Source organism: Hyaena hyaena, unplaced genomic scaffold, assembly GCF_003009895.1.
Source record: "Hyaena hyaena isolate Hyena2069 unplaced genomic scaffold, ASM300989v1 scaffold_100, whole genome shotgun sequence".
Classification (NCBI taxonomy): Eukaryota; Metazoa; Chordata; class Mammalia; order Carnivora; family Hyaenidae; genus Hyaena; species Hyaena hyaena.
In genome coordinates this window covers 304,390-328,084 of record NW_024080732.1, presented here as the reverse complement: position 1 = coordinate 328,084, position 23,695 = coordinate 304,390, and the positions used below count along the sequence as shown (strand labels likewise).

The following is a 23,695-nucleotide window of genomic DNA, read 5'->3' as shown; positions in this document are numbered from 1 at the left end:
CGTGCTTCTGTCCATGTGGGCTTTCCCTCCCTTCTCCCCTTCATGTGCCCCTAGGCCTGCCCCAAAGCCCTGCCGCTCACCCATTCTCACCTCTTGCTTTTCAGATGGGTTATACCCCACTCCACGTAGCCAGTCATTACGGCAATATCAAGCTGGTGAAGTTTCTGCTACAGCACCAGGCAGATGTCAATGCCAAGACGAAGGTACAAGAACACTTGAAAGCTGACTCCTATACTAGCACTTTCTTAAGTGCCAAATTAGGGCACAGAGTTAACTCTGGGGCGCTTGGGGCTGTGCCACAATTTTAAGCTTTGACCCTGGAGGAGGAAATGGGGAAAATGCATTTTTTGTGTTGCACAGAGAAGCCAGGCTCTGTAATAAGTGGCCAGTTCTTTCGCTCATAGCTAGTTAATCCCGCCAAAATGTCACCTCGCTTTACAGCAAGGATACAGTCCCTTGCACCAGGCAGCCCAACAGGGACATACAGACATCGTGACCCTGCTTCTCAAAAATGGTGCTTCCCCAAACGAGGTCAGCTCGGTAAGTACCCACCAGTTTCCTGATTTTGGAGAAGTGGTCTGATGGGCAGCCCCTGTTCACCACAGAGGCTCAGTCTGCCCTTATTGCACATCTGGGACCTGGACCATAAAGTCACAGCTGCGTCGGTAGCCCAGGGCATGGGTGCTGTGAGGGGTTTCTCTTTCTGGTGAACTCCACGTTATCCTCTAAATATCATTTACCCTCCCCCTTTTACCTTTGTTTAAATACTGCTGTTGAAACTCTTTCTGTACTGCGTGACGCCACTTTCAGTAACTGCAAGTAGCAAAACCAAATGTCTCAGATGGTTCATGGTGTTTCAGGGCTCTGGGGTCATCTTGAGCAATGTGATCATTGCTCAGTAGGGGCTTCCTCATCTGATGACGTGCAGGTTTTACTAGGTCTTCTCCACGGCTGCTTCCAGCTCTGAAAGCGTCAGGACCTCTGTGGGTGTGGCTGCTAAACCTATAACTGGTTGGAGCTGAATCTGTACAGGGCCCAGGGCACATCCTAGGACTGGAGAACTTAAAAGAAAATAAAGCTTTAATGTCAATCTACTTCCTCTTAGCCCTATCTCTTCAAATCAGAGTAGAAAATATGCCTTTCCCCTGTTTCTGGTGGTGATTTGTGATTTCTGATTGGTCTAAACCATTAACCAAAGTATGTATGCGTTATTTTAGTTATTTTAGCACTGGGTAACTGATACTGGAAGAACTGCTGTTGGGACCAGTAAGCAGCATTGCTGTCTACTTTCCTATTCCAGAATTGCATATGGCTCCTTCCTGACCCATTCCTTCCCGTTGGTTTGGTTCCTCTTGGCAGTTCTTGACTTGTCCTGGCAAGATTTCCCCTGTTTCTCATTTCAAAGCTCCCATACTCGGTGCTACAGACTTAAAGTATCACTGCCCTCTTCTCTCCCATACCCCATCTTTGCAAGCATTGTTCTGACACCTATCTGGGCTCACAAGTGTGTGAGGGTCTTGCTCTGGGCTCTGAAGTGCAGTGTGCCCACCTACACTCTTCTAAACGATTAGAATGTGAGCTTGGTCTAAATAAAAGGGACAGTGCTTTACCCCCAGAGTCCATTCCCTTATCTGATCTCACCCTGTCTCTGCTAATTTTCTCAGAATGGAACTACACCTCTGGCAATAGCCAAGCGCTTAGGCTACATCTCTGTAACAGACGTGCTCAAGGTTGTCACGGATGAAACCAGTTTTGTGGTATGTCGGCTTCTCCACTGCACCAGCCACCCCAGATACACAAAGCTTGACAGGCAGGGCGCTCCTGTGGGTTATTCTGGGAAGAGGAGCACATTCTGGGCCGGAGTAGGAAGCACAGCGCCAATGGCGGGCCCGGGCCACAGGGAGTGAGTGTTCTCCTCCATCAGGTGGAGCTGTACTGCCACCTAGTGGTGAGAAGAGTTAGGGCCGTGACCAGACCTAAGGGGGCAAACAGCAAGCTGGGTCGGGGGCGGAGACAAGGCAATAGGAAGCTGGCATTTCCTGTTTATCCCCTCGCCCAGACCTCAGCTTTGGGCAGAAGGGCCGATCAGCTTTGCTTCCCGTCGTTTAAGACAAAGCTTCTTTTCCGCCTCCTTCCTGCTGAATTCGGTGAAAGGGCCTACTGTTCTATTTGGGTTGAATTCTCTGCTTTTTCTTTCAGTTAGCCAGTGACAAGCACCGGCTGAGTTTCCCTGAGACGGTAGATGAGATCCTGGATGTCTCTGAAGATGAAGGTAACGTCTGGGATTAACAAAAAGTCCGGGGAAAGTCAGACCGAAGGGAATACACGGGGCTAAGACCCTCCCACCCTGCGTGCCTCCTGGTACCTGCTATAGAACACTCGAGGGCCCTTAAGCGCGCGCGCAGGCGCGCGCGCGCACACACACACACACACACACACACACACACACACACGTGTTCTGCGGGACTGTATCAAAGCCAGAGAGAACTGCTTTTTAATGAAGTTGTCTGTGATCAAAAATATTCCTTTAGTGTAATTTTAGGAAAAAATCTACGTCTCAGAGTTAAAATACAAAATTCCTTGAAGTTTCCTAAGTATTATGTGTGTTCGCCTATTATGCATGGAGTATGATTCTGCTCAGATCAACTCTCGGGGCCATTAAGAACTACAATAAAATTCTGCCTGATACTTTCCTTGTGCTTTGAGCACGTAACAAGCTGTTTATTTTAAATCTGTAAGAATTTTTTTTAATAAGCTACTCCTCTGGCCACATAGTGGGTCATTTTGCTTTGGGTGCAACCATTATTATGAAATCACTATAGTTTCAACTTCTGTGAACCATGGAGTGTTTGTAGTATATTTCCTGCCCCACATAAGCCTGTCTTGTCTCCTCACTTAAGTGTGAGGGGAGCCCGAGCCCTTGTGACGCACAATCACAGGGTTGGTCTGGATTATCTCTGCAGCCCCTGGTGTTATAACTGTGTCGGCGAGATGATTAAGGCTCCCTTCATGTCCCCGTTAATAATATGCCTCTTGCAGTAACTGACTTCAATCCTTTCCTTTCTTAAACTTGGCTCTTCTTTGCTTTCCAGGAACTGCTCATATAACTATCATGGGTATGAAACACTTTCTGTTCCCTGTGGTCCTTTCTCACGCATTTCACCCTAAGCAATCCCAGCTCTCACTAATCCATCCCTGCTTTCCACCCTCCTCCGATGGCTAACAATCTGGAGCCAGGAGCTTGACTATAACAGGAGATTTACACCCGTAAGATCCATGCCCGGGCGGGTAGCTCCTGCCTGTCCATTTCCGTGTCTGTGCCCATGCCACCGTGTTTGTGATCATAACTGCATGAGCTGTTGTTATTTCATTCTGTCAGCTCCAGATCACAGAGCCAGGACGCTCACTGCTAAGTGACAGTAAATGACACCGCAAGGTCGAGGGCTCCCGCTCCGGTTCAGGCAAAGAGAGAGAAACAAAGAGGAAGTCTGGGCTGCAGATGTAGTTTGAACCTCTTTATAATAGACTTAGGAAATAATAAGGTTTCAGCTGCCATGATTAAAAAAAAACAAAACAAAACCCTAGAGCCCTTCAAAACGAATGGGATCAGTCCCATTGTAGTTTACTCTTCCTTAGCGTGTGGTGTGGCAAAGGACAGAATCAACTCTTTTCTTTGGCGCCCGCATCCCCACCAAGAGCTGCTTAGAAGTGGAGCTTGTTCAAGCCAAGGAAGTCCTTTCTGGCTGTATTTTTTGTCTTCTGCGACTAAGCTGTTGGGAGCTGGCTGCCCTGCTCTGTGCCTCCAGGCTGGAGGAACGGGACTGACCCAAGACGTTGTTAGTGGTCCCCTTGGAGCAGCAAGGGCCTTGCTCTGCCCCTCAGGGGCCAGCATGGAGAGGAGGAGCAGGAAAGCACGATTTAAATAGAAAGAGGAAACGCCCATCCTGTCCCTCATGTAGACTTTGTGTGGTTTCAGGGGAAGAACTCGTCTCCAAGGCTGAGAAGCCGGATTCCAGAGATATCGATGAAGAGAAGGAGCTGCTGGATTTTGTGCCGAAGCTAGACCAAGTGTAAGGAGTGCACACACCGCGGACGGGCGGGCCGGCCCGAGCTCAGGGCGGAGGGGTTCCCCAGGAGGGAAAAGTCTAGACTGTGGGTCCGGTACCTTTGGATCAGCGAGCCCTGTGCCCTGTGCTCCAGGGACCTCCCACTGCATGCTGTCCTCCGGCAGGTGCCTCTCTTCCTCTTCCAGTGTCCCTGCTCCCAACTTTCCGCCTCCCTCTCTGTCTCCTACTCAGCCCCTCCTTCTCCTGCACTCCCAGCTTCTCTCTAGAAAAGTCTACTGAGGAAGATTCATATTCACAACTGTTGCCAAGCTGAGCTCACACACTGACCGCGGCCGTCTGTCAGCACGGCACCTTAGAGAAACCCATGAAGGGTTTGTCTGCCTGGAACACATCCCCCCACCCCCACCACCTTGGGGTGCTATGAATTATTCCCACGTGGGTACATCAGCACACAGAGATTTGGTGAATACACCTAACCGCGACAACCTTGTAGAAACACTGAGTCCTCAGTGTTTTCTGAAAAGACAGACGTGCGCCAGCTTAGTCCCAGGGCTCACACGAAACAGGCCACTGAAACGGCCAGAAGTGAAGCCCCAGGGTTATTTCATCAATGAGTATTTACTGTATAAAATATGAATCTCAAAACTCAAAATCATTAGTATTTACATCAGTCAGAAGTACAAGACTTGCACCCATAAAGAACCTACCAATTTATTTGATGGGATCAAAACACACTCCAAGGGCCGCCTGGGTGGCTCAGTCAGTTAAGCTTCCTACTTTGGCTCAGGTCGTGATCTCACCATTTCCAAGTTCGAGCCCCGCGTAGGGCTCTGTGCTGACAGCTCGAGCCTGGAGCCTGTTTCAGATTCTGTCTCCTTCTCTTGCTTCCTGCCCCTCCCCCACTCATGCTCTATCTCTGTCTCTCTCAAAAATAAACAAACATTTAAAAAAATTAAAACACACACGTGCACACACCCCAAGAGGTCACAGAGCAGTGCAGGATAAGATGCTAAGGCCAGAGTGAGGATCCTATCAACAGGAGCAGGGGAGAAACAGGTGAAAAGTGTGAGATGGTGCAGGAAGCAGCCCCTTCACCTGGCTTGTGAAGGGAAGCTGGGCCTCAGGAAAGGCTTGGAGGCGAGGGGAAGAGGGGAAGAGGCTGGGCAGTGTGTGATGCCGAGTTGTATTGCTTGTGTGATGTGCACTTCAGCTTGTGGCAAGGGGGCAGGTAGGTTAGGTTGTTGGGGGGTACGGAGGTGTTTCACCGGGCCTCCCGTGGCAGACAGGAGCTACTCAGAAGGATCATGCCTCTGATTTCCCCGTGTTCTGGGCGTCTAGGGTGGAATCTCCAGCCATCCCAAGGATCCCTTGTGTCACGCCCGAGACAGTGGTGATCAGATCTGAGGAGCCAGAACAGGTAAGAAGCTCCTTTTCTTTTTTTGTTCCCATCCACGGAGAGCGGGTACCCCCGGGACAGCGATGGTTTTGAAATGATCTGCGGTACCATAAGAACTAGGAATGAAAAAGCCTGTAGCATTTACTAGGCCCTTAGATCCAGGCTTCCACGTGTCCTTGGCAGTCCCCTGTGCTGCCAGAGTTCTTATTATCCAAGATATTAATGATACGTGTCTCAGAGAGCCCAAGGGTGTGTAAAACACCATTCCGCTAGTCCATCCAGTCACCGGTGAGGCTGAGAACTGATGCCAGAAATTCTGGCTCCAAAGCCTGTGTCCTCATGGCCACGCCCCCTGTGTCCAGGCTCTCTGCACTCACCCCTCACCCCCACCCCCCACCCTTGGGCAGTGGGGTCACAGAGCTGGAGAGGGAGCCGAGGCTGAGCTGCAGGCATGCTCACGGAATTCCTTTCTTTCACATCCATTAGAGAGAGGAGCAGTTTCTGCCTCCCCTTCCTCAAGGGATTATCAAGAGCTTAAAATACCAACACAGATAGAAAGGGATGTCAGAGAGAGCTGTTCCCAGGCAGCACTCTTGCTCAGTCCCCTGTTTTGTGGCTTCCCTGGGTGCCACCTGAATCCGTCCCCAAAAAACAGTGGGATGGTTTCAAACAATTTAATTCCCCTTAATTTAATGTTTTGATATCTGGCACTCCCCCCACCACCTCCAAGCCAAGGGGATTTTCTAGGATAAAAAGCAGTGTGGTGTTTGGAGGTTGGAAATGATTGCCCTGAAGCCTGATAACTGAGCTGGGCATGGCCTGTTTTCCAGCCGAGGCTGGTCTTTCCCTCTGCCACCGAAGGGCTAGATGCCTGAAAGCAGCAGCCATAGCGCTGGACCCAAGGGTGGCATGCAGGGACAAGCCAGCTGTGAAGTCAGCCATTCCATGCTAGGGTACGTCATGGTGCCATGATACTGGAGTCACTCACGGGAGGCATTTGGGAGATACGGTCAAATATGGTCGTGGTACAGCTATGCTGGATGCTGCCAAAGACGATAGGAAAGTCACCGTGTCAACCTGTGTCCTCTTGTTCCTTGACCAACCCATTCTCTTCAACTCCTTGCTAAAGTCATGAACTCAAGTCAGTGGGCATTCCTGGATTCTTACTGTGCACCCTTCACAGGGCTCCACATAGGAGCACTGGGGGACCCCAGCCCGCCCCCCTAGGAGCATATGGACCAGCTGGGAAGGGTGGGCTCCCATACATGAGGCCAGTTCACACAGATTGCGGGAAGAGCCAGTGTCCCCGTACCTGATTGTGTTGTGTGAAGCCTCCTGGATCCTGGATTAGAGTAGCGGGAAAGCTTCATGTAGGAGGCAGTGTGTGATGGGGGGTGGACCAGGCCAGCAAAGGAGAAAGACAGGGGTGTCAGGACCTGTGGGAGTGAGAGGGGACTTGGGAGGAAAGCCAGATTCAGACCCTGCTAGCTTTCGTGCTTGTGATATGCAGTGCCCCATGCGAGGCAGCCCCATGTCTCTGCAGCTACAGTGTCACTGAGGGGCAGGGACTGTCCCATTTGCAGATGAGGGAGGAAGCCCCCCAAGGGTAAGATGTGCCCCGTTCCCCTCCTGTGCCTTGCCCAGGGCTAAGCAGCTAGTAGGTGACGGTGCAGGCTCCAGGACCACGTCTGTGAAAAGTGAGCTCCCTAGAGCAGAGGTCTCACCTTGGAGCAGGGCTGGAGGAGACAGTAGGTAAGTCTGCAGTTTGTGCAGTGGACATAGGACCCAAAAGGAGCCAAGGAGAAGCCATGATGTAGGAAGAAGTCTATGCCTCCCTTTAGACTCCAGGAAAGCTGTGTCCAAAAGGGGTCGGTGGTGAGTGTGCAGGATTTCTGCCTCCATTGGGTCTCTTGCTTTCTGGCAACAAGATGCTCCTGAGCCTCCCCAGCCCAGAACAACACCGGCCTGGCCAAAACTAGCTCCTGTGGCCCAGGAAGTGATGGGACCATTGGCCTTTCTCTCCTCCTCAGGCGTCTAAGGAGTATGACGAAGACTCCCTCATCCCCAGCAGCCCGGCCACAGAGACCTCAGACAACATCAGCCCAGTGGCCAGCCCCGTCCACACAGGGTGAGTGACCCCTGTGACTCACGAGCTCAGGGCCCTCGCTCGCCCCGCCTCAGAGAAGGCGTGCAGAAGCCCAACGTGGATCTGCCTGTGCCGTAGGTTTTTGGTGAGCTTCATGGTGGACGCCCGGGGAGGCTCCATGAGGGGGAGCCGGCACAATGGCCTGCGGGTGGTGATCCCGCCCCGGACGTGCGCCGCCCCAACTCGGATCACCTGCCGCCTGGTCAAGCCCCAGAAGCTGAGCACGCCGCCCCCGCTGGCCGAGGAGGAGGGCCTGGCCAGCAGGATCATTGCACTGGGACCCACGGGGGCCCAGTTCTTAAGGTGAGAGGTCACTCCCACCGGACGTGCATGTGCAGCACGTGTCCCTAATCTGCCCCTGCCCTGCTGGGCCGTCGCTGCCGCCTCAGCAGCAACCGCCCAGAACCGCCCCAGCCGCAGGGCCGAGCAGGCGCCCCGCCCGGGCGCCATGCCATCTTGTCTCTCCGCTGTCCTGAGTGACAGAACCCGCAGCTTTTAGTCCCCATCTCCCAGACTCAGGAGTCTACAGCCCGGTGGGGGTGGGGGGCTGACTCCTCTCAAACCCTGTATGACACTAGAGAAGGCGACTGAGAAGACAGGGCTGCCTACCTTGGGGTCCCCAAGGACAAGATTAATGGGCTCCAGAGTGAAGCAGAGGGGGCTTTTACCTGAGCTTTGGTGGGACAGGTCTCTTCCAGGAAGCCCAGCCTTCCTGCCTTTGTCCGCCTCCTGTCCCCTACCTCTGAGCCTCTGTCCACTCCTGGAAAGCAGCCTGCAGAGTGCTTTTGTGTTCATTTTCGTTTTTAAGTGTAGTCAGCAAAGCCTACCTCTGAAGCAAAGGTCTTTATCACCGTTGGAGAGAGGAGAAAGCGGGGGCTTGGAGGGGGTCGGTGCCTCGGGATACCTAGGGCTGTCTGGCAGGGTCACCAGGGCCACGTCCAAGGGCTGGGTTACTCGGCTGAGCATCTGCTATGTGACCGTGGCACGAGAGCCCCCCTATGAGGGTACGTTGGATCGGGTGCTTGGTGTTCCTCTGGGGCCTGGCAGGGAGTGAGGGGCCCGAGGAGGGTCTGTCTACTCCCCTGTCGGGACCTGCCCCGAGGTGGGGCCTCGCTCTGGCTGCAGGGTCCCGCCTTCCGCCAGGCAGGGACCGACTGCCCCCCCTTCTCTTGTTCTTTCCTCCCCGTGCCCCGCCACCCGCCCGCGGGCATTCACGCCCACATCCACACACTCGGCCCCCATCTGCTCCGTCCCCTCAGCCCTGTGATCGTGGAGATTCCCCACTTTGCCTCCCATGGCCGTGGGGACCGTGAGCTCGTGGTGCTGCGCAGTGAAAACGGCTCCGTGTGGAAAGAACACAAGAGCCGCTACGGAGAAAGCTACCTGGATCAGATCCTCAACGGGATGGACGAAGGTAACGGGACCCCGGGGATCCCAGAGCAGGGCGTCCTCCTTCCAGAAGGTGGGACTGGAGCTTGCAATTTTGGGGTGGGTTGTTGCGGCTACCCGGAGTTTGGGACGGCCAGAGAGAACGGGGCTGGCCCCATCGGGTCCAGTTCCAGGTCCCTGGGGCAGCTGAGGGGGTGCGGCTGGGTGCCTGGGGAGGGGCGAACATCAGGAGCCAGGGGTGAGGAGGCTCTGGGGACACAGTGGTCGAGCCTGCAGCCGGCCTGACGGCACGACCGGGGCGGGTGGCATCGTGCCGTGTGATTCCAGAGCTGGGGAGTCTGGAGGAGCTGGAGAAGAAGAGGGTCTGCCGCATCATCACCACCGACTTCCCCTTGTACTTCGTGATCATGTCACGGCTCTGCCAGGACTACGACACCATCGGCCCTGAAGGGGGCTTTCTGAAGAGCAAGCTGGTCCCTCTGGTGCAGGCAACGTTCCCAGAAAATGCCGTCACCAAGAGAGTGAAGCTGGCTCTGCAGGTGACACAGCCCTCCCTCCTCGCCAGTTGGGACATCCCCCCCAACTCAGAGTTCGTGGACGGTGGGAGGAATTCAAGGCGCCCTGAAGGACGAGCCTCTTCCCTAGCACATCCCCCACTTTTGTCCAATGCCTTAAAATCTCAGTTAGAGATGTGACTTGAAAGCTCAGAAGAAAGGTGGCTGAGTGGGATAGAGTGGGCCCTCCCTGGTAAGTGGCAGGAAGCCCCAGATGTCGCATTAAACCACAAGGCTGGCACGTGCACGCGCGCAATGGGAGAGAATTCCACAGGGCGTCCTGGAGGGGTAACCAATGGTGAGCAAGGGTGGTGCCGGCCAGAGAATAGGGGGCAGCAGGGGAGGGGGAGGAAGGGCTCCAGAAAGAGAGCTGAGCAGTGACGTCAGCCCTGGGACGGGCCTGTGCGCAGCAAAACAGATCCGCGTGGTGCAACAATGGAAGGACCCCCGCCCCCGGGAGCCTTTGCCCTCTGCGTGAACAGCCTGCTCTCCCTTTGGGGACACTCTGCCCCTCGTGAACGAGCCCCTCTGCTGCTCGAGGCTGAGTGCCCGCCCTTGCCACCTCGCAGGCCCAGCCTGTGCCTGATGAGCTCGTCACCAAACTCCTGGGCAACCAGGCCACCTTCAGCCCCATCGTCACCGTGGAGCCACGGCGCCGGAAGTTCTACCGCCCCATCGGCCTTCGGATCCCACTCCCTCCTTCCTGGACGGACAACCCGAGGGACAGCGGGGAGGGGGACACCACCAGCCTGCGCCTGCTCTGCAGTGTCACTGGTGAGACGTGGCCCTGTTCCATCTTCGGGGCAGCAGCGGCTCCTCCTGGCCACGTTAAGGGGAGACAGGAGAAGGGGAAGCCAGCCGTCACCCTGCTTTGGCTTCCCTCGGCCATGTGCTCTTTGAAGGGAGCGAAGGGAGCGCGAGGGGGAGTCCTCCGCGGAATAGCTCAAGGAGGGGGAGAGCATGAGAGAAGAGGTGTGCTCTGGGCCACACAGACCTGCCCGGCTCTGCCCCTCCTTGCTCAGCCCTTGGCATCTGGGCAAGCTGTGTGTCTGCCCCCTGAACGCTGTCCCCCGGCCCGCCTCTGCCCCTGTTGTAGGAGGAACAGACCAAGCCCAGTGGGAGGACATAACAGGGACAACCAAGCTCGTGTATGCCAACGAGTGTGCTGCCTTCACCACCAACGTCTCTGCCAGGTGAGCCCCGCACCGAGGGGTCAGCGCTGCCCCTGCTCGGGCCTCATCCCCATGCCTCGACCCGCCCACCCTGGGCTCGAGCCTCAGTGCCCCCCGCAGCCCTTTCCCACACAGAAACCCCCACCCTGACCACCGCTGCAGCCGTCCGCATGGCTTACGGGCTCCTTCTGTTTGCGCGGACATGAGGCGCTCCATCCGGCACGTAGGAACGTGCTTATAATCAGCCCTCTCTTTTTAGGTTTTGGCTGTCGGACTGTCCTCGGACTGCTGAGGCTGTCAACTTCGCCACCCTGCTTTACAAGGAGCTCACCGCGGTGCCCTACATGGCCAAGTTTGTCATTTTTGCCAAGATGAATGACCCCCGGGAAGGGCGCCTCCGCTGCTACTGCATGACGGACGATAAAGTGGACAAGACCCTGGAGCAGCATGAGAACTTCATCGAGGTGGCTCGGAGCAGGGACATAGAGGTACCAGGGCTGGATGTACTGTGAGAAGTGCTTGACTAGCATAGTCTCCCCTGGTCCTCATACCTGTGTGTGCTTTTCTCATCCCCGGTTCACAGATGAGGGCACCGGGGCTGAGAGAGGCTAAGTAACCTGCCCAAGGTCACATGACCAAGTAGAGGGTAGAAGAAGGATTTGTCCAAGTAGTCTGACCCCAGAGCCCACAGTTTTACCAATATGCCAGGGTTCTGGGAACGTCCCAATGAAGCAGGGAGGGCGGCTGGACAAACGAGGTGAGGAACGGGGACTGGATTTGAACCTATTACTGACCCTAGGAGACTTATCATGTCAAAACATGAAAGAAGCCAGGCACCTTTCCAAAAGTCTGGTCTCAGAGTCTGTTCTGAGACTTCTTGGGGTGCTGAGGGCCCAGAACGAAAAGCACAAGGCTGGAACTCTGGAGCCCTACCCCTAATCCTGATTCAGGGACTAACTAGACCAAGCACTTATTCTCTTTGGGCCTCAATTTCCATAATTGTCAAATGGGTTCATGGTAACTTCTCAGTTGAAAGCGTTATATACACAATACGGATTCCTATGTTACTGGGTGAGTTTACAATATAACGTGGTCCTTCTCGCACGTCTCATAAACTAAACATTGCAGAACAGGTGTGGAAAGAGATCTAGCTTCTGGGGGGAAGCCATATTTTGATACATTAGTGGAATTCCAGAGTATTCTGATAGTAGTCCTGATCAACCTGACCAACCAGGGTAAAGATTCCTGCTTATTGTAAAATCCTCTGAAGTAAGGGGGCACCTGGGTGGCTCAGTCAGTTGAGGGTCCGACTTCGGCTCAGGTCATGATTTCGCAGTCCATGAGTTTGAACCCCACATCAGGCTCTGTGCTGACATCTCAGAGCCTGGAGCCTGTTTCAGATTCTGTGTCTCCCTCTCCCTCCACCCCTCCCCGACTCGTGCTCTGTCTCTCTGTCTCTCAAAAATAAACATTAAAAAAAAAAATACTCTGAAGGAGGTAAGCATGACTTCCTCATTACAGCCTTGGAAACAAATCCTCTTTCAAAACAAATGGCGGGATGTGCTTCATGCCGAAGAATGAGTATGATCTGGCAAAGGAATGACCACAGCTGAAGGCAGGACAGGACATTTGCTTTCCTCCTACAGGTTTTGGAAGGAATGCCTCTTTTCGCGGAGCTCTTTGGCAACCTGGTGCCCGTCAAAAAAGCTACCCAGCAACGGAGTTTCCTCTTCCAGTCGTTTCGGGAGAACCGTTTGGCCATACCTGTCAAGGTGCCGATCTCTCCTCTGGGTCTACGAGGTTTGGGAGGCAGAAATCTCCTAAGCCAACCAGCCTGGTGGCCTCTGGAACAGCACCCCCCTGAGTCTTGCTTTTGTGTGGTCGAATTTAGGTGAGGGACAGCAGTCGAGAACCAGCGGGGTCCTTGTCATTTCTCCGCAAGGCGATGAAGTATGAGGACACCCAGCACATTCTCTGCCACCTGAACATCACCATGCCCCCCTGCACCAAGGTGAGCTGCCCACCCCACCACGATGAGGACCCTCGCCAGAGGTGGGGTTTCCCGAGGAGGTCCCGAAGCATACTCAAGGCCGCGTGCTTCCCAAGGACCTCTTCCTGTCACCAAGCTGCCTTTGAAGGCTATCTGCCGTCTTCCGGACAGTTGGCCTTGGCCTGGCAGGGAGAGTGTGCCCTGACCCTTTCTGCAAGGCTAGGACCAAGTGCCAGTGACAGACAGCGGTCTGCGTGTTCTCACTGTGGGTCTTGAGCCCACAAGGATATTCTCCAAGGCTAGAAAGGAGCCCAAATCGCGTCCACCTGGGCACCCCTTGTCTGGGGCCTCTGAGGCTTAGAACTGGGTGTCACATGGCTCACAGTGACCCAGCTGTTTGGTAGGTTTTCGCAGGCCTCTTTGTCATATACTTGCTTATCTTCCCCAGGGTGCCAGGCCCTCAGGGAAGAGAGCCCTGGTGTCTCAGCCACTGCAAACACCCAGATTTTTGAGCTCAGCAAAAGCGTCTTGACCAAGTATGTTGATTTATCCATACCTATAAGAGCATCCGAGTCACGGCTGCACAAGGGACTTTGGAGGGATCATATGTCTCCATGTTCTTGTTGGTGTTTGGCTGCTGTCGTCATTATAATTGTCAGCCTTTCTAGCCCAACTAGGGAGAAAGCAAGGTTACATCCATATGTCATGGCTCGATTTCTCTTTAGTGTCTGGGGCGAACGTGAACCCACTTTCTCTTTCAAAAGAGGATTTCCTGCACGCTGAGCAAATATCTGGGGTGCTAAGCCTTGGACTGGTGCCAAAAATAGGTCTTTTGAGTATAAAGGAACCCAGAAAGAAACACTGGTTTTTAAGTTCAAACCCCAGCCCCGCCACTCATTAGCTGAGCGTCCTGAGGCAAGTTATTTAACCCTCTAGGCCTCAGCGCCCTCAGCGATGAGATGGGAAGTTCCTGCCTAAGGGCTGTTGTGAGCATCAGACAGGGCCTGCCACGTGGTCAGGGCCCCGTGAGCTCGCTGTTACTATTAGTGATAAAGTGTGTGACTCTCGCCACTCCCTCTGGCCCCCACCTCTTGGCACACGTCTGCCCTTTGTGTTGTGGCCCCAGAGACACAGAGCTACTTGCTGTTGGCCAGGACCGGCGTCATGCCCGCCCCGCAGCCCCCAGGCTCCGAGCAGCTTCCCATGGAGGGGGTGGCCCCGAGCCCAAAGCACCCTTTCCTCGTCTTTCGTCTGCAGGGGGCCACACCTGACGACAGGAAGAGGACATTGACGCCCCTGGCCCTGAGATACAGCATCCTCAGCGAATCGTCACTGGGTATGAACCCCTTCGTGATACGTGCTCACTGCCTTCCTGGGAGGTCGTGGGTCACATCACTCCCCCTCCTCCCTGCAAGAGCTCTGCGTAGACGCAATTTCGTTGGCCCATTATGAGCACAGCCCTGGAGACTTTGGCCCCAGTCACCACTGAACACTCACAGGCCAGCGTACACCGAGGTCCGCTCAGGGCCGAAGCATCCACCCGAGGTCATTTACCTGCACCTGCCCACTCTGTGTCCTGCCGAGGCTGTTAAAAGAAACCCGATGCTTCTCCCTAGGTTTTCTCAGTGGGACCGACCGAGCAGATATGAAGATGGCTATTATATCAGAGCACCTTGGCCTCAGCTGGGCGGGTGAGTCGGGGACTGGGGGCAGAAGGCACCTTGCTCGTCTACACACACCCCTCCAGCTCCTTGCGTCTAATGAGCAACCCCTTCTTACCGTCCTTTGTGCATCTGAGGTGTGATTGTCTTGGACAAGCTTGTTGCCCAAGCAGTGCCTTTGGGTAACCGTGGAAAGTAGGCTCCTGCCCGCCTCCATTTCTGCCCAGTTGTTCTTTTTCTGCGTGGTTTTTCTTTATAAGAAAGAATTAACTTTTGAAATCATAAGAGACCTTAGAATTGATCTGGTTCACCTCATTTTACAGACGGGAAAACCGAGACCCACCTAAATAGAGCGGCTCCAGTTGTGTGTCTAGTTAGTGACGGAGCTCTGGAAAACCAGCCAGCAAATAAACACAGGAACAAAAACCTCTGTCTCTATGACTGCCTGCCTCTTGCTCCCTGTACTCACGTTGCCCTTCCTGGAAGGCTGGCTTTGTTGAGGGGAAGGAAGGAAGAAAAAGACAAGTCTCAAAATTATTCACTTGTAATCTCTGGCTGTCCCTGAGGTCTACCAGAAGTCCCACAACAAAAGGGTGGTTCACATCTGAGGTGACACTGTGTGTGGGAAAAATACAAGTAAAGCCCAAAATGCATTTCACTCAATCACAGGACCTATAACTTAACCCTCCTTGTTATATTAGCTTTTATAGGAATGGACTTCCTTTACTCAGTCACCATGTGGACAGGGCTTCAGAGACACTCAGAAGCCTTGGCAATAACTTGTTCAAAGGCTCTGTGACAAAAATTTACAACAGAAATTCAGGAGCCAAAAAAGAATGCCTGCTGCTGCTTCTTGGGTGTGTGTGTGTGTGTGTGTGTGTGTGTGTGTGTGTCTTGTACATGCGTATTCTGATCCTTACTATCACTGTCCCTCTGGTCTTTCTCATCCTTGAAATTAGACTCTGAGGCTGTTCTCCCTTCCCAAAGCACCTGTGAGGAATAACAATAAAAATAATGGGCGGGAAAAAGCTAACATTCTGTGCCGTTGCCTTGCACTTAGATGGGAGCTTGTATTTTCATTTTAAATGTAATTAATGCCTTTCCCTGAAGAAGTGTAAATACAGGAAAGCATTCCCATGATAACCGCTTCCTGGTGGAAAGTTAGTGGCACAGAAGGCACTGGAGTGGGTGTCCACAGCTCAGCCCGCTCCCGGCTTGGGCATTAGCTTATGCTGTGACCTTGGAGAAGCACTGACCTTGCTGAGAGGCTCAGCCGTCATCTAGTATGTGAACTGATGAAAGGAAAGGGCATTCATTCATTCCTTCATTTGTTCTGTACTGATTTTTTGAGCATTCCTATCCCTGCCCTATTTTCTGGAGCTCCGAAGATGTAGGTGTCTATTTGCCTAAGTGCTTCCTGGTAAGAAGGAATCGCAAATCCCTGGGGGCACCGTTCTTTAATTCTCAGTACTCTCCTCAAGCTCCCCCGCCCGCAGCTGTATGGTGCCAGCCTGGGGACCAGAGCCGGCTCGGCGGCTCACACCCAGCCTGCCTTCTTTGCCTGCAGAGCTGGCTCGGGAGCTGCAGTTCAGCGTTGAGGACATCAACAGGATCCGCGTGGAGAACCCCAACTCCCTGCTGGAGCAGAGCGCAGCCTTGTTGAATCTCTGGGTCGTCCGTGAAGGCAAAAACGCAAAGAGTCAGTACCATTAGGCTGAGGAAGCCTTCTCTGTGCAAAGCCTGAGTAGGATGTCCCCTTCACCAGAGCCGCTCTGCCTTCCAGCTCCAGTTGCAATCTTCACCCTGGGAGCCAATCCCTTTTGCCATCTCTGTCTCTGTCTCTGCCTCTCTCTCACACACACACACCTCTCAGGAGGGTCCTGGGGTCCTCTGAGTGATCCTGTCATAGAGAATAGGAGGGTCTTGGCCTTGGCTTTTTCCCCATCCCCCGAATAAGACTAGAGCCACACCAGAACGAGACAACTGCACAGGCGTAGGGTATGTGACGTCTCCTTGAGTTTCTCAGACAAATGAGGACTGTCCCCTCGGAACAGAGCAAATCCTGCCCGATGCAGGAACACCTTTTTCTCCAACCTGGAGGGAAGATTTGTTTCCCCGTTTTCAGCTCTTTCTCAACTAAATTCCCAATCTCAGAAACAGTAAGAGGAAATTGAGTGCCTGCATTTGCATCTCAGATCAACTGGCAAGGACAAAGGATCTCTAAAGGACATTATCCTATTCTCCTCACTCTCATTTCCTGTAGAATTCCCCTCAGGTTACAAAAAACAGTCTTCCCAGGCTTTGCAATCGGTCACCCTTAGGGTTTGGAAAAGATCTGTTGAAGCAAAATCCGCCCGCCCCCCCCCCCACCAGAGGCAGGTGCTTTTGATTCTGACAAAGGAGGGGTGCTGAGAAAGCAAATTCTCCCTGTCCCCCTCTTCCCTCCCTGCTAGTTCTCCGCGCCCCCACAACATTCCCGCACTGCCCAAGAGGATTCGAGCCCCCTCGGCCAGCGCCCCTTCTCCCCCTCTCCCCCTGCAGTGGACAATCTGTACGCAGCCCTGCGCAACATTGACCGGAGTGAGATCGTGAACATGCTGGAGGGCTCGGGCAGACAGAGCCGCAACCTGAAGCCCGACCGGAGGCACAGGGACCGGGACTACTCTTCGTCACCCTCCCAGATGAATGGTGAGTGTCTCCTGGAAGGAGGTGGGGCTGAGCTGGGCGCCACCTCCCAGGCACCAGCATAGGGCGCTTGATGAAGCCATCGCTCCCTCTGGTGGGAGGTTCGGTCTCCGCGAACTGCCTGTCTGGGAGGGACTCTGCTGAGAGCAGAGGCAAGCAAGAGGGATGGGGGAGCACTCCTGTGCAGAGAGCACCCCCCCACTTCCCTCGGCTCCAGGCTCCTGCTGCAGCCCAGGGAAGGGCTGGAGTCGCCCCTACGTGTCCCAGAGGCTCTCCATAGTTCTGTGCCACCAGTGGACCCTCTTGGGGCCTGTGTCCACACCCGTAAATCAATCCATGTAGAGAAGCAAAGGGCATGGAGGTTCTGGCCCCAGATCTGACATGGTGAAGCTGCAGGTTTTTTAGAAGTCCTTCTATAAAGCTAACTGGGCTTCTTTTCTTTGAGTCTGGTCTCTCTGTTTCTCTCCCTCCCTTTTTTCCCACCCCATCTCTTTCCTCTCATTCTTTTTAATGTGCTTCGGCATGGCACAGACCCCCAGTGTGACCAGGCCCTTGGGAGGCAGCCCGGCGGCCCCTAGCCTTTGCCCCTCCCCCCCCCCCACACCCACACAGCAGCCTCCTGTGTGTCATTGTCCTTGCAGCAGCAGTGCAAATGGCTACCTGCATGTAGGAGAGGGGACTGGGGGTCTCTCTGCAGCCACTGGGCACAAACAGAGGCCCCGCTCTTTGGCGCTGTCTCCTCTTCTTTAAAGTCAGCAGGTTAGATCAGCTTCCTAAGATTCCTTACAGACCTTGAAGAAACCATTTTAAGTCTATGAACTGTCTTCCTGTGGTGCCTAAATGCGTCCCCCAGGGCGGCGACATTGTGCTGTCTGCGCTTTCCACGCTGCTAGTCTGCCAGTCGTCCCCAGCCACGCACTCGTGTGTGCATTGGGCGGGCGCCCGTGGCACAGGAAAGTTCTAGGTCAGTGTGGGCACGGGGCCTCCTCTTGCCAGGAGGAGTCTGTGCATGCCAAGCCCCTCACACGTTTCTCTCTCCCGTGCCCTGTGTCCCCTGGAACATGCTGGGGGCAGGGCTCCTCTGTTGATCGCGTCCTGTCGTGTTTCTCTTCTACCTCTGACCTCACCCGGACCTCTAGTCCGCTCATTCTCTCACACTGCCTGTCTCCACTGTCTCCACCTCGGCCGGGTGCTCAGGAGCCGTCCGCCTCCACAGATGCATGTCGCCAAAGACTCCTAGCCCTTCCTCCCCGCGAGTCTCACGGCCGCGTGTGAGGGCGTGTGTGCGCGTGCACGAGTGTGTGTGAGTGCCCGGGGAGTTGTCTCTCACTCTTCAGACCCGGCATAAAGGCTCCAAGACAGTGGCCCCTCCCATGTCCCTCGGGACCGGCCCCGAGCATTGTGGGGACTGCTGAGTAGACCGGTGCCCTCACAGAGGGAGAGAGGGAGGGCAGTTGAGGAAATGCTGAAAACTTCAGGAAACCCAAGTGACAGGAGGCGTCTCCTTTTCTCTGGGATACCTGATCACTTGGTTGGGTTTCTTCATCTGCCCAGTGCTGTTTCTGTCAAGTCAAATCTGCAAGGTTTCGTTTCTCTGTGCCCCAATTATGTACCTAGAGGACACAGGCCTGTAGAATTACTTGTATAAACAAGGAAGTTACGACCATTAAGCATATGTTAAGAAGGTGGATCCCATGTTAAGTGCTCTCCCTACAGTTAAGAAAAAGAATCTACCGCTGGCCGCAGGACTTAACAACTCCAGTCAGGCCTAGAGGGTCAACGGCCTAAGCAGAGTTCAGAATCCCTCTGCGGGACCGGGTCTCTACGTGCTCTGTGATGGCGGCAAGGGGCTCTGTTTTAGTTGGTCTGCAAGTACTTTCTGAGCACCTTCCACAGGCCAGGCGCTGGTCTAGGCAGGGGAGATGAATCAGTTCTCAAACACACACAAAACTCCCCTTAACGCTCCCGCCTCGAGGAGCTTCCCTTCTGTTTGGAGAGTCAAGCAACCGGGTAATAGGTGAGGGGATCCTTGAAAGCGCTCACAGAGGGAGGGAGGGAGGGCAGGCGCAGAGGTCAGAGGGCAACAGGAGGCCAGCCCTTACAGGTGACCCTCAGGACACTGGGTTTACTGGCAGCGAGATATGGAGAGCCGCTGGGGGCTCTGGAGGGAAAGAGGAACATAATCTAAGTTGAGTTTTCAACGGATTCCTCTCCCTGCTTTGTTGATTTTTAGACCGTCACAGACTGAATGCTTCTGTGCTCCCTGGCTTCTCTGTGCGGCCCTGTCACCCCTTCAGAGCCCCCTCTTCAGCAGGTCTGCTGGTGGACGCAGGCTGTGTGCCCTGCACGCATGCTCCCCACCGTGGCCCGAGTAGACACTCATTAGCAGATGGCCAGCCATTTCTGGCACTAAACTGGCTTCTATGTGTTTATCCGGCCCTCTTTCCGGTCCTGGGAAGATGGTTCTGGCCTGGAAAGAAGGAGCAGGAGGGACGAAAGGTAGAAGGGTGGGGAGACAGCAGCCTCCCATGATCCTCCAGTGCCACCCCCCAACCCGGGGGCAGGGGCCCATGGTGGCTTGTCCGGGTGCCTGCCCAGCCCGCTGCACTGACGTCACAGCTGTACCTTGCCTTCTCTGCACTTGACCTCGCTTCTCTGCTTGTCTGAGCCTCCTGATGCAGCCCTGGGGACGAAGGGCAGTTGCTTGAGTCTCCGTGGTGCCAGGGAAACAGAAGCTTGAGGTCTGTTTTCCTTCCTTCCTGACTCCTCTGCCATATACACCTGGCCTGGTCAGAGCAGAAAGGGGCTTAAGTTCAAAGGCCAGTTTTCTTCCCCTACACAAAAGGGGGCTACCCCGAGCCCTCGAGTAATACACATACAGAAAAAAATGCCCATAAAGCCAAAAAAGAAAAAAGAAAAGAAAAGAAAAACATGTTCCTAAAAAAGAAAGCAGATTTCTCATATAAAAGGAAAAAAAAATGGACATCTCACTCCCACACTTGTCAGGTCCATTTGTCTGATAAATTGGACACAGAGTAATGTCTACTTACATTACGATTACAATGTCTACTTACATTACAGCACATGACGATGTGCTCGGGCTTTATAAACATTGCTCTGACTTAATACTAATCCCCACTGGCACTGAGTATGACCACCTACCAAGCTTGTGGGCATGTGGACAGATCGGTGGGTGTCCCCTGCAGACTGAGAGGGAGCAGCGAGGCACACACCCTGAACACTATTTCTAGAGGAGAGGCTCCGGAATAAAGAAAAGGTGGGGAAGTCCTGGGAGAGGGTGTGCATGAGTTCTTTTCATGGACACATTTTATGTGGGTGAAATTCCATTGAGGTAAACACCACGGAAATTTTAAGGAGGAAAAGCCCCAAAGGATACCCAAGAATGAGCCTCTGGTATTCTGTGGCCAGTAGAGCTACCCTCTTCTGGTCCTTATCAGGTCTTACTGAGATTCCTAAAAGTGACAGAATACTCACTTGGCTATTATTTGAGGGGCTTTTTAAGATGCATTCCACTTCTGAGGTGCCTGACTGGCTCAGTGAAGCGTGCGACTCTCAATCTTGGGGTCATGAGTTCAAGCCCCACAGATGGTAAAGAGGTTACTTAAATGGATTTTTAAAAAAACGATGCATTCCACTGCTGGCCAAAATGAGGTAGTAAGGACTGAATATACTCTCCAGCTTAAAACAGCCTACATATATATGTATATATAAAGGGCTAAATGTATGAAATAACGGTTTTCAAGACTTTGGACATCAGTAAACAAAAGGCATTAATCGATGGGACATAGGAAGTAATTGAGGAAAACTCTGTAATTGCTAGTTTCTAGGTCGTGACATAGGGCTGAGAAATCCAAGAAGTTTCCCTGGGTTGAGGAGAAGTTGTTGAGAATCCAGAGAGAAAGGAGCAGCTGGAGTTGCCAAGACACAGAGTGCCTGAGAAGACATAGCTGCTTGAAGAATCTGGAGCTCTTCGGAGGGTCCCCAGCAAGTTTTGGTTGAGTGTTAATCAGCTATTCCTGACAGTCAGGTGGATCATCAGAAACACTGCATAGGGAACAAAAAAGGGCCTTACCTGGAAATGGAGAATAACTAGCCCTACACTGATCAATGCTCCAACTCTGCCTAATCCACCTTGAAAGCAGACCTCAAAAGAATCAGACGGTTTCTAAGTTACTTAACTGCATAACAGAACAAAGCTCAAGAATATCTATAGGAATACAGAAGTATCCAATACCCACCAAGGTAAAATTTACAATGTCTGACATCCAATGAAAGATTACCAGACATACAGAGAGACAGGAAAAATGTGACCCATAATGAAGAGAAAAATCAATCGACACTAAGTCTAAACTGAAATAGATGTTAGAATTAGCATACAAGAATGTTAAAACAGTTATTACAACTGTATTTCAGGTATCCAAAAAGTTAAGGAGAGACATAGAAAATATTTTTAAAAGATTCAAACCAATCTTCTAGAGATGAAACTGTAATGTGTCAGATGAAAGTACACTGAATGGGATTAGACATTACAGAAAAAAAGATTAGGGAATTTGACAACATAGCGATAGAAACTCTTCAAAATGCAACACAGAAAGAAAAAAATTTTTAATGTTTATTTTTGAGAGAAAGAGACACCGAGCATGAGCAGGGAAAGGGCAGAGAGAGGGGGAGACACAGAATCCAAAGAGGGCTTCAGGCTCTGATCTGTCAGCACAGAGACCAAAGCAGGGCTCGAACCCACAAACCATGAGATCATGACTTGAGCCAAAGTTGGATGCTCAACCAACTGAGCCACCCAGGTGCCCCAAGAAAATTTTTTTAAAAGCAGCAATAAGCTATGGGGCAATTTCAAGTGACCTTATATATGTGGAAATAGAGTTCCCAACAGAGAATGGGTGGAAAAGCATTGGAATAAATAAGGGTTGAAAAAATGTCCAAATTTGACAAAGACTATAAGTACACAGATCCAAGAAATTCAGTGAGCCACGTGTACAAGATACATGGGAGCAACAATGCCAAGGTATATTTTTAAACAAATTGGCCAAAATTAGTGATAGAGAAAGTCTTGAAAGAAGCCAAAGAAAAAGAACATTATGTACAAGAACATTAGGTACAAACGAACAAAAGATAAGGATGACATCAGTGATGCCCATGTGGCTCAGTCAGTTGAGCGTCTGACTCTTGATTTTGACTCAGGTCATGATCTCATGTTCGTGAGACTGAGCTCTGTGTTGGACTCCACGCTGATGGTGCAGAACCTGCTTGGGATACTCTCTTTCCCGCTCTCTCTGCCCTTTCACTGCTAGCACTCTGTCTCCCAAGGTAAATAAACTTTAAAAAGATAAGGATGACATCAAACTACTTGTTGAAAACAATGCAAGTCAGGAGACAATGGAGCAACATCTTTAAAGTAGACTAAATCTTTACAGAACGTCTCTAAAGTAACCTATAACTCTATACCTAGCAAAAATAGCTTTCAAAAATGAAAGCAGATTCGTCACCAGGAGACCATGCTTCAAGCAATGTTAAAAACAAGAAAAGGGGGGGGCGCCTGGGTGGCTCAGTCGGTTAAGCGTCCGACTTCAACTCAGGTCATGATGTCACAGTTCGTGGGTTCGAGCCCCACATCAGGATCTGTGCTGACAGCTAGTTCAGAGCCTGGAGTCTGTTTCAAATTCTGTACCTCTCTCTCTCTCTGACCCTCCCCTGCTCACGCTGCCTCCGACTCTCAAAAATAAATAAAAATATTTAAAAAAAATTTTTTTTACGTTAAAAGAAACAAGAGAAGTAGCCTGTGGGTAGCTCAGTCAGTTAAGCATCCATCCAGCTCATGATCTTAACTCAGATCTTGAGCTCAGGGTCATGAGTTTGAGCCCCGCATTGGGCTCCACCCTAGGCATGAAGACTACTTTAAAAATAAATACATAAATAAATAAACAGATAGATAGAAAGATTAATTAATTAAAATAAAATCGTAAAAGGCCAAAAGAAAATGATATCAGACAGAAATATGGATCTACAAGAAGGAATTAACAATGCCAAAAATATGAACTGCAAGGAAAAATACGTAATTTTCTAATAGGTGACATTATTTCCTCATTATTGAAATCTCTTTAAAAGATAACCATGTAAACAAAAATAACAATGATATAATGTTGGGTTTATAACACATGTGAAAGTAAAATGTACGATGATAATAGTACAAAAGTTAAAAAAGTCAAGAGGGGAAAATGGAAGTATACTATTGTAAGGTGCTAATACTATATACTAAGTGGTATAATTTCACTTCAAAGTAGACTGTGATAGGTCAAGGATGTATATTATAAGCCTTAAAGCAACTACTGAAATAATAAAGCAAAGAATTATACCTAGTAATTAATCAAAATAGATCAAATGGAGTCATAATAAATTTCAATTAATTCAAAAGACACAGAAGAAAAAGAGAAGAACAGATGGGACAAAGAAAGTAGAAATTAGCAAGTAATAGATTTAAACCTAACCATATTTTTAAATAAAGCTTATTTATTAGAGAGAGAGAGAGAGAGCACATGCACACGTGTGAGGGAGGGACAGAGCGGGGAAGAGAGAATCCCAAGCAGGCTCCACGCTGTCAG

General features: G+C 51.9%; 1 protein-coding gene across 1 annotated transcript in view; it reads left to right on the top strand.

Annotated features, from left to right (window-relative positions):
• The window catches only part of ANK1 (ankyrin 1), a 216,451-nt gene that overhangs the window by 163,513 nt on the left and 29,243 nt on the right, over positions 1 to 23,695 (top strand). Inside the window, exons 19-38 of the mRNA XM_039235584.1 lie at positions 105 to 203; positions 442 to 540; positions 1,665 to 1,757; positions 2,200 to 2,272; positions 3,093 to 3,116; positions 3,977 to 4,070; positions 5,406 to 5,484; positions 7,494 to 7,591; positions 7,688 to 7,912; positions 8,869 to 9,023; positions 9,326 to 9,537; positions 10,122 to 10,326; positions 10,649 to 10,745; positions 10,984 to 11,212; positions 12,371 to 12,496; positions 12,616 to 12,735; positions 13,972 to 14,050; positions 14,331 to 14,405; positions 15,943 to 16,074; positions 16,917 to 17,063. Of these exons, the coding sequence (XP_039091515.1) occupies positions 105 to 203; positions 442 to 540; positions 1,665 to 1,757; positions 2,200 to 2,272; positions 3,093 to 3,116; positions 3,977 to 4,070; positions 5,406 to 5,484; positions 7,494 to 7,591; positions 7,688 to 7,912; positions 8,869 to 9,023; positions 9,326 to 9,537; positions 10,122 to 10,326; positions 10,649 to 10,745; positions 10,984 to 11,212; positions 12,371 to 12,496; positions 12,616 to 12,735; positions 13,972 to 14,050; positions 14,331 to 14,405; positions 15,943 to 16,074; positions 16,917 to 17,063 (2,461 nt within the window). The remainder of the gene's footprint in view (positions 1 to 104; positions 204 to 441; positions 541 to 1,664; positions 1,758 to 2,199; positions 2,273 to 3,092; positions 3,117 to 3,976; positions 4,071 to 5,405; positions 5,485 to 7,493; positions 7,592 to 7,687; positions 7,913 to 8,868; positions 9,024 to 9,325; positions 9,538 to 10,121; positions 10,327 to 10,648; positions 10,746 to 10,983; positions 11,213 to 12,370; positions 12,497 to 12,615; positions 12,736 to 13,971; positions 14,051 to 14,330; positions 14,406 to 15,942; positions 16,075 to 16,916; positions 17,064 to 23,695) is intronic.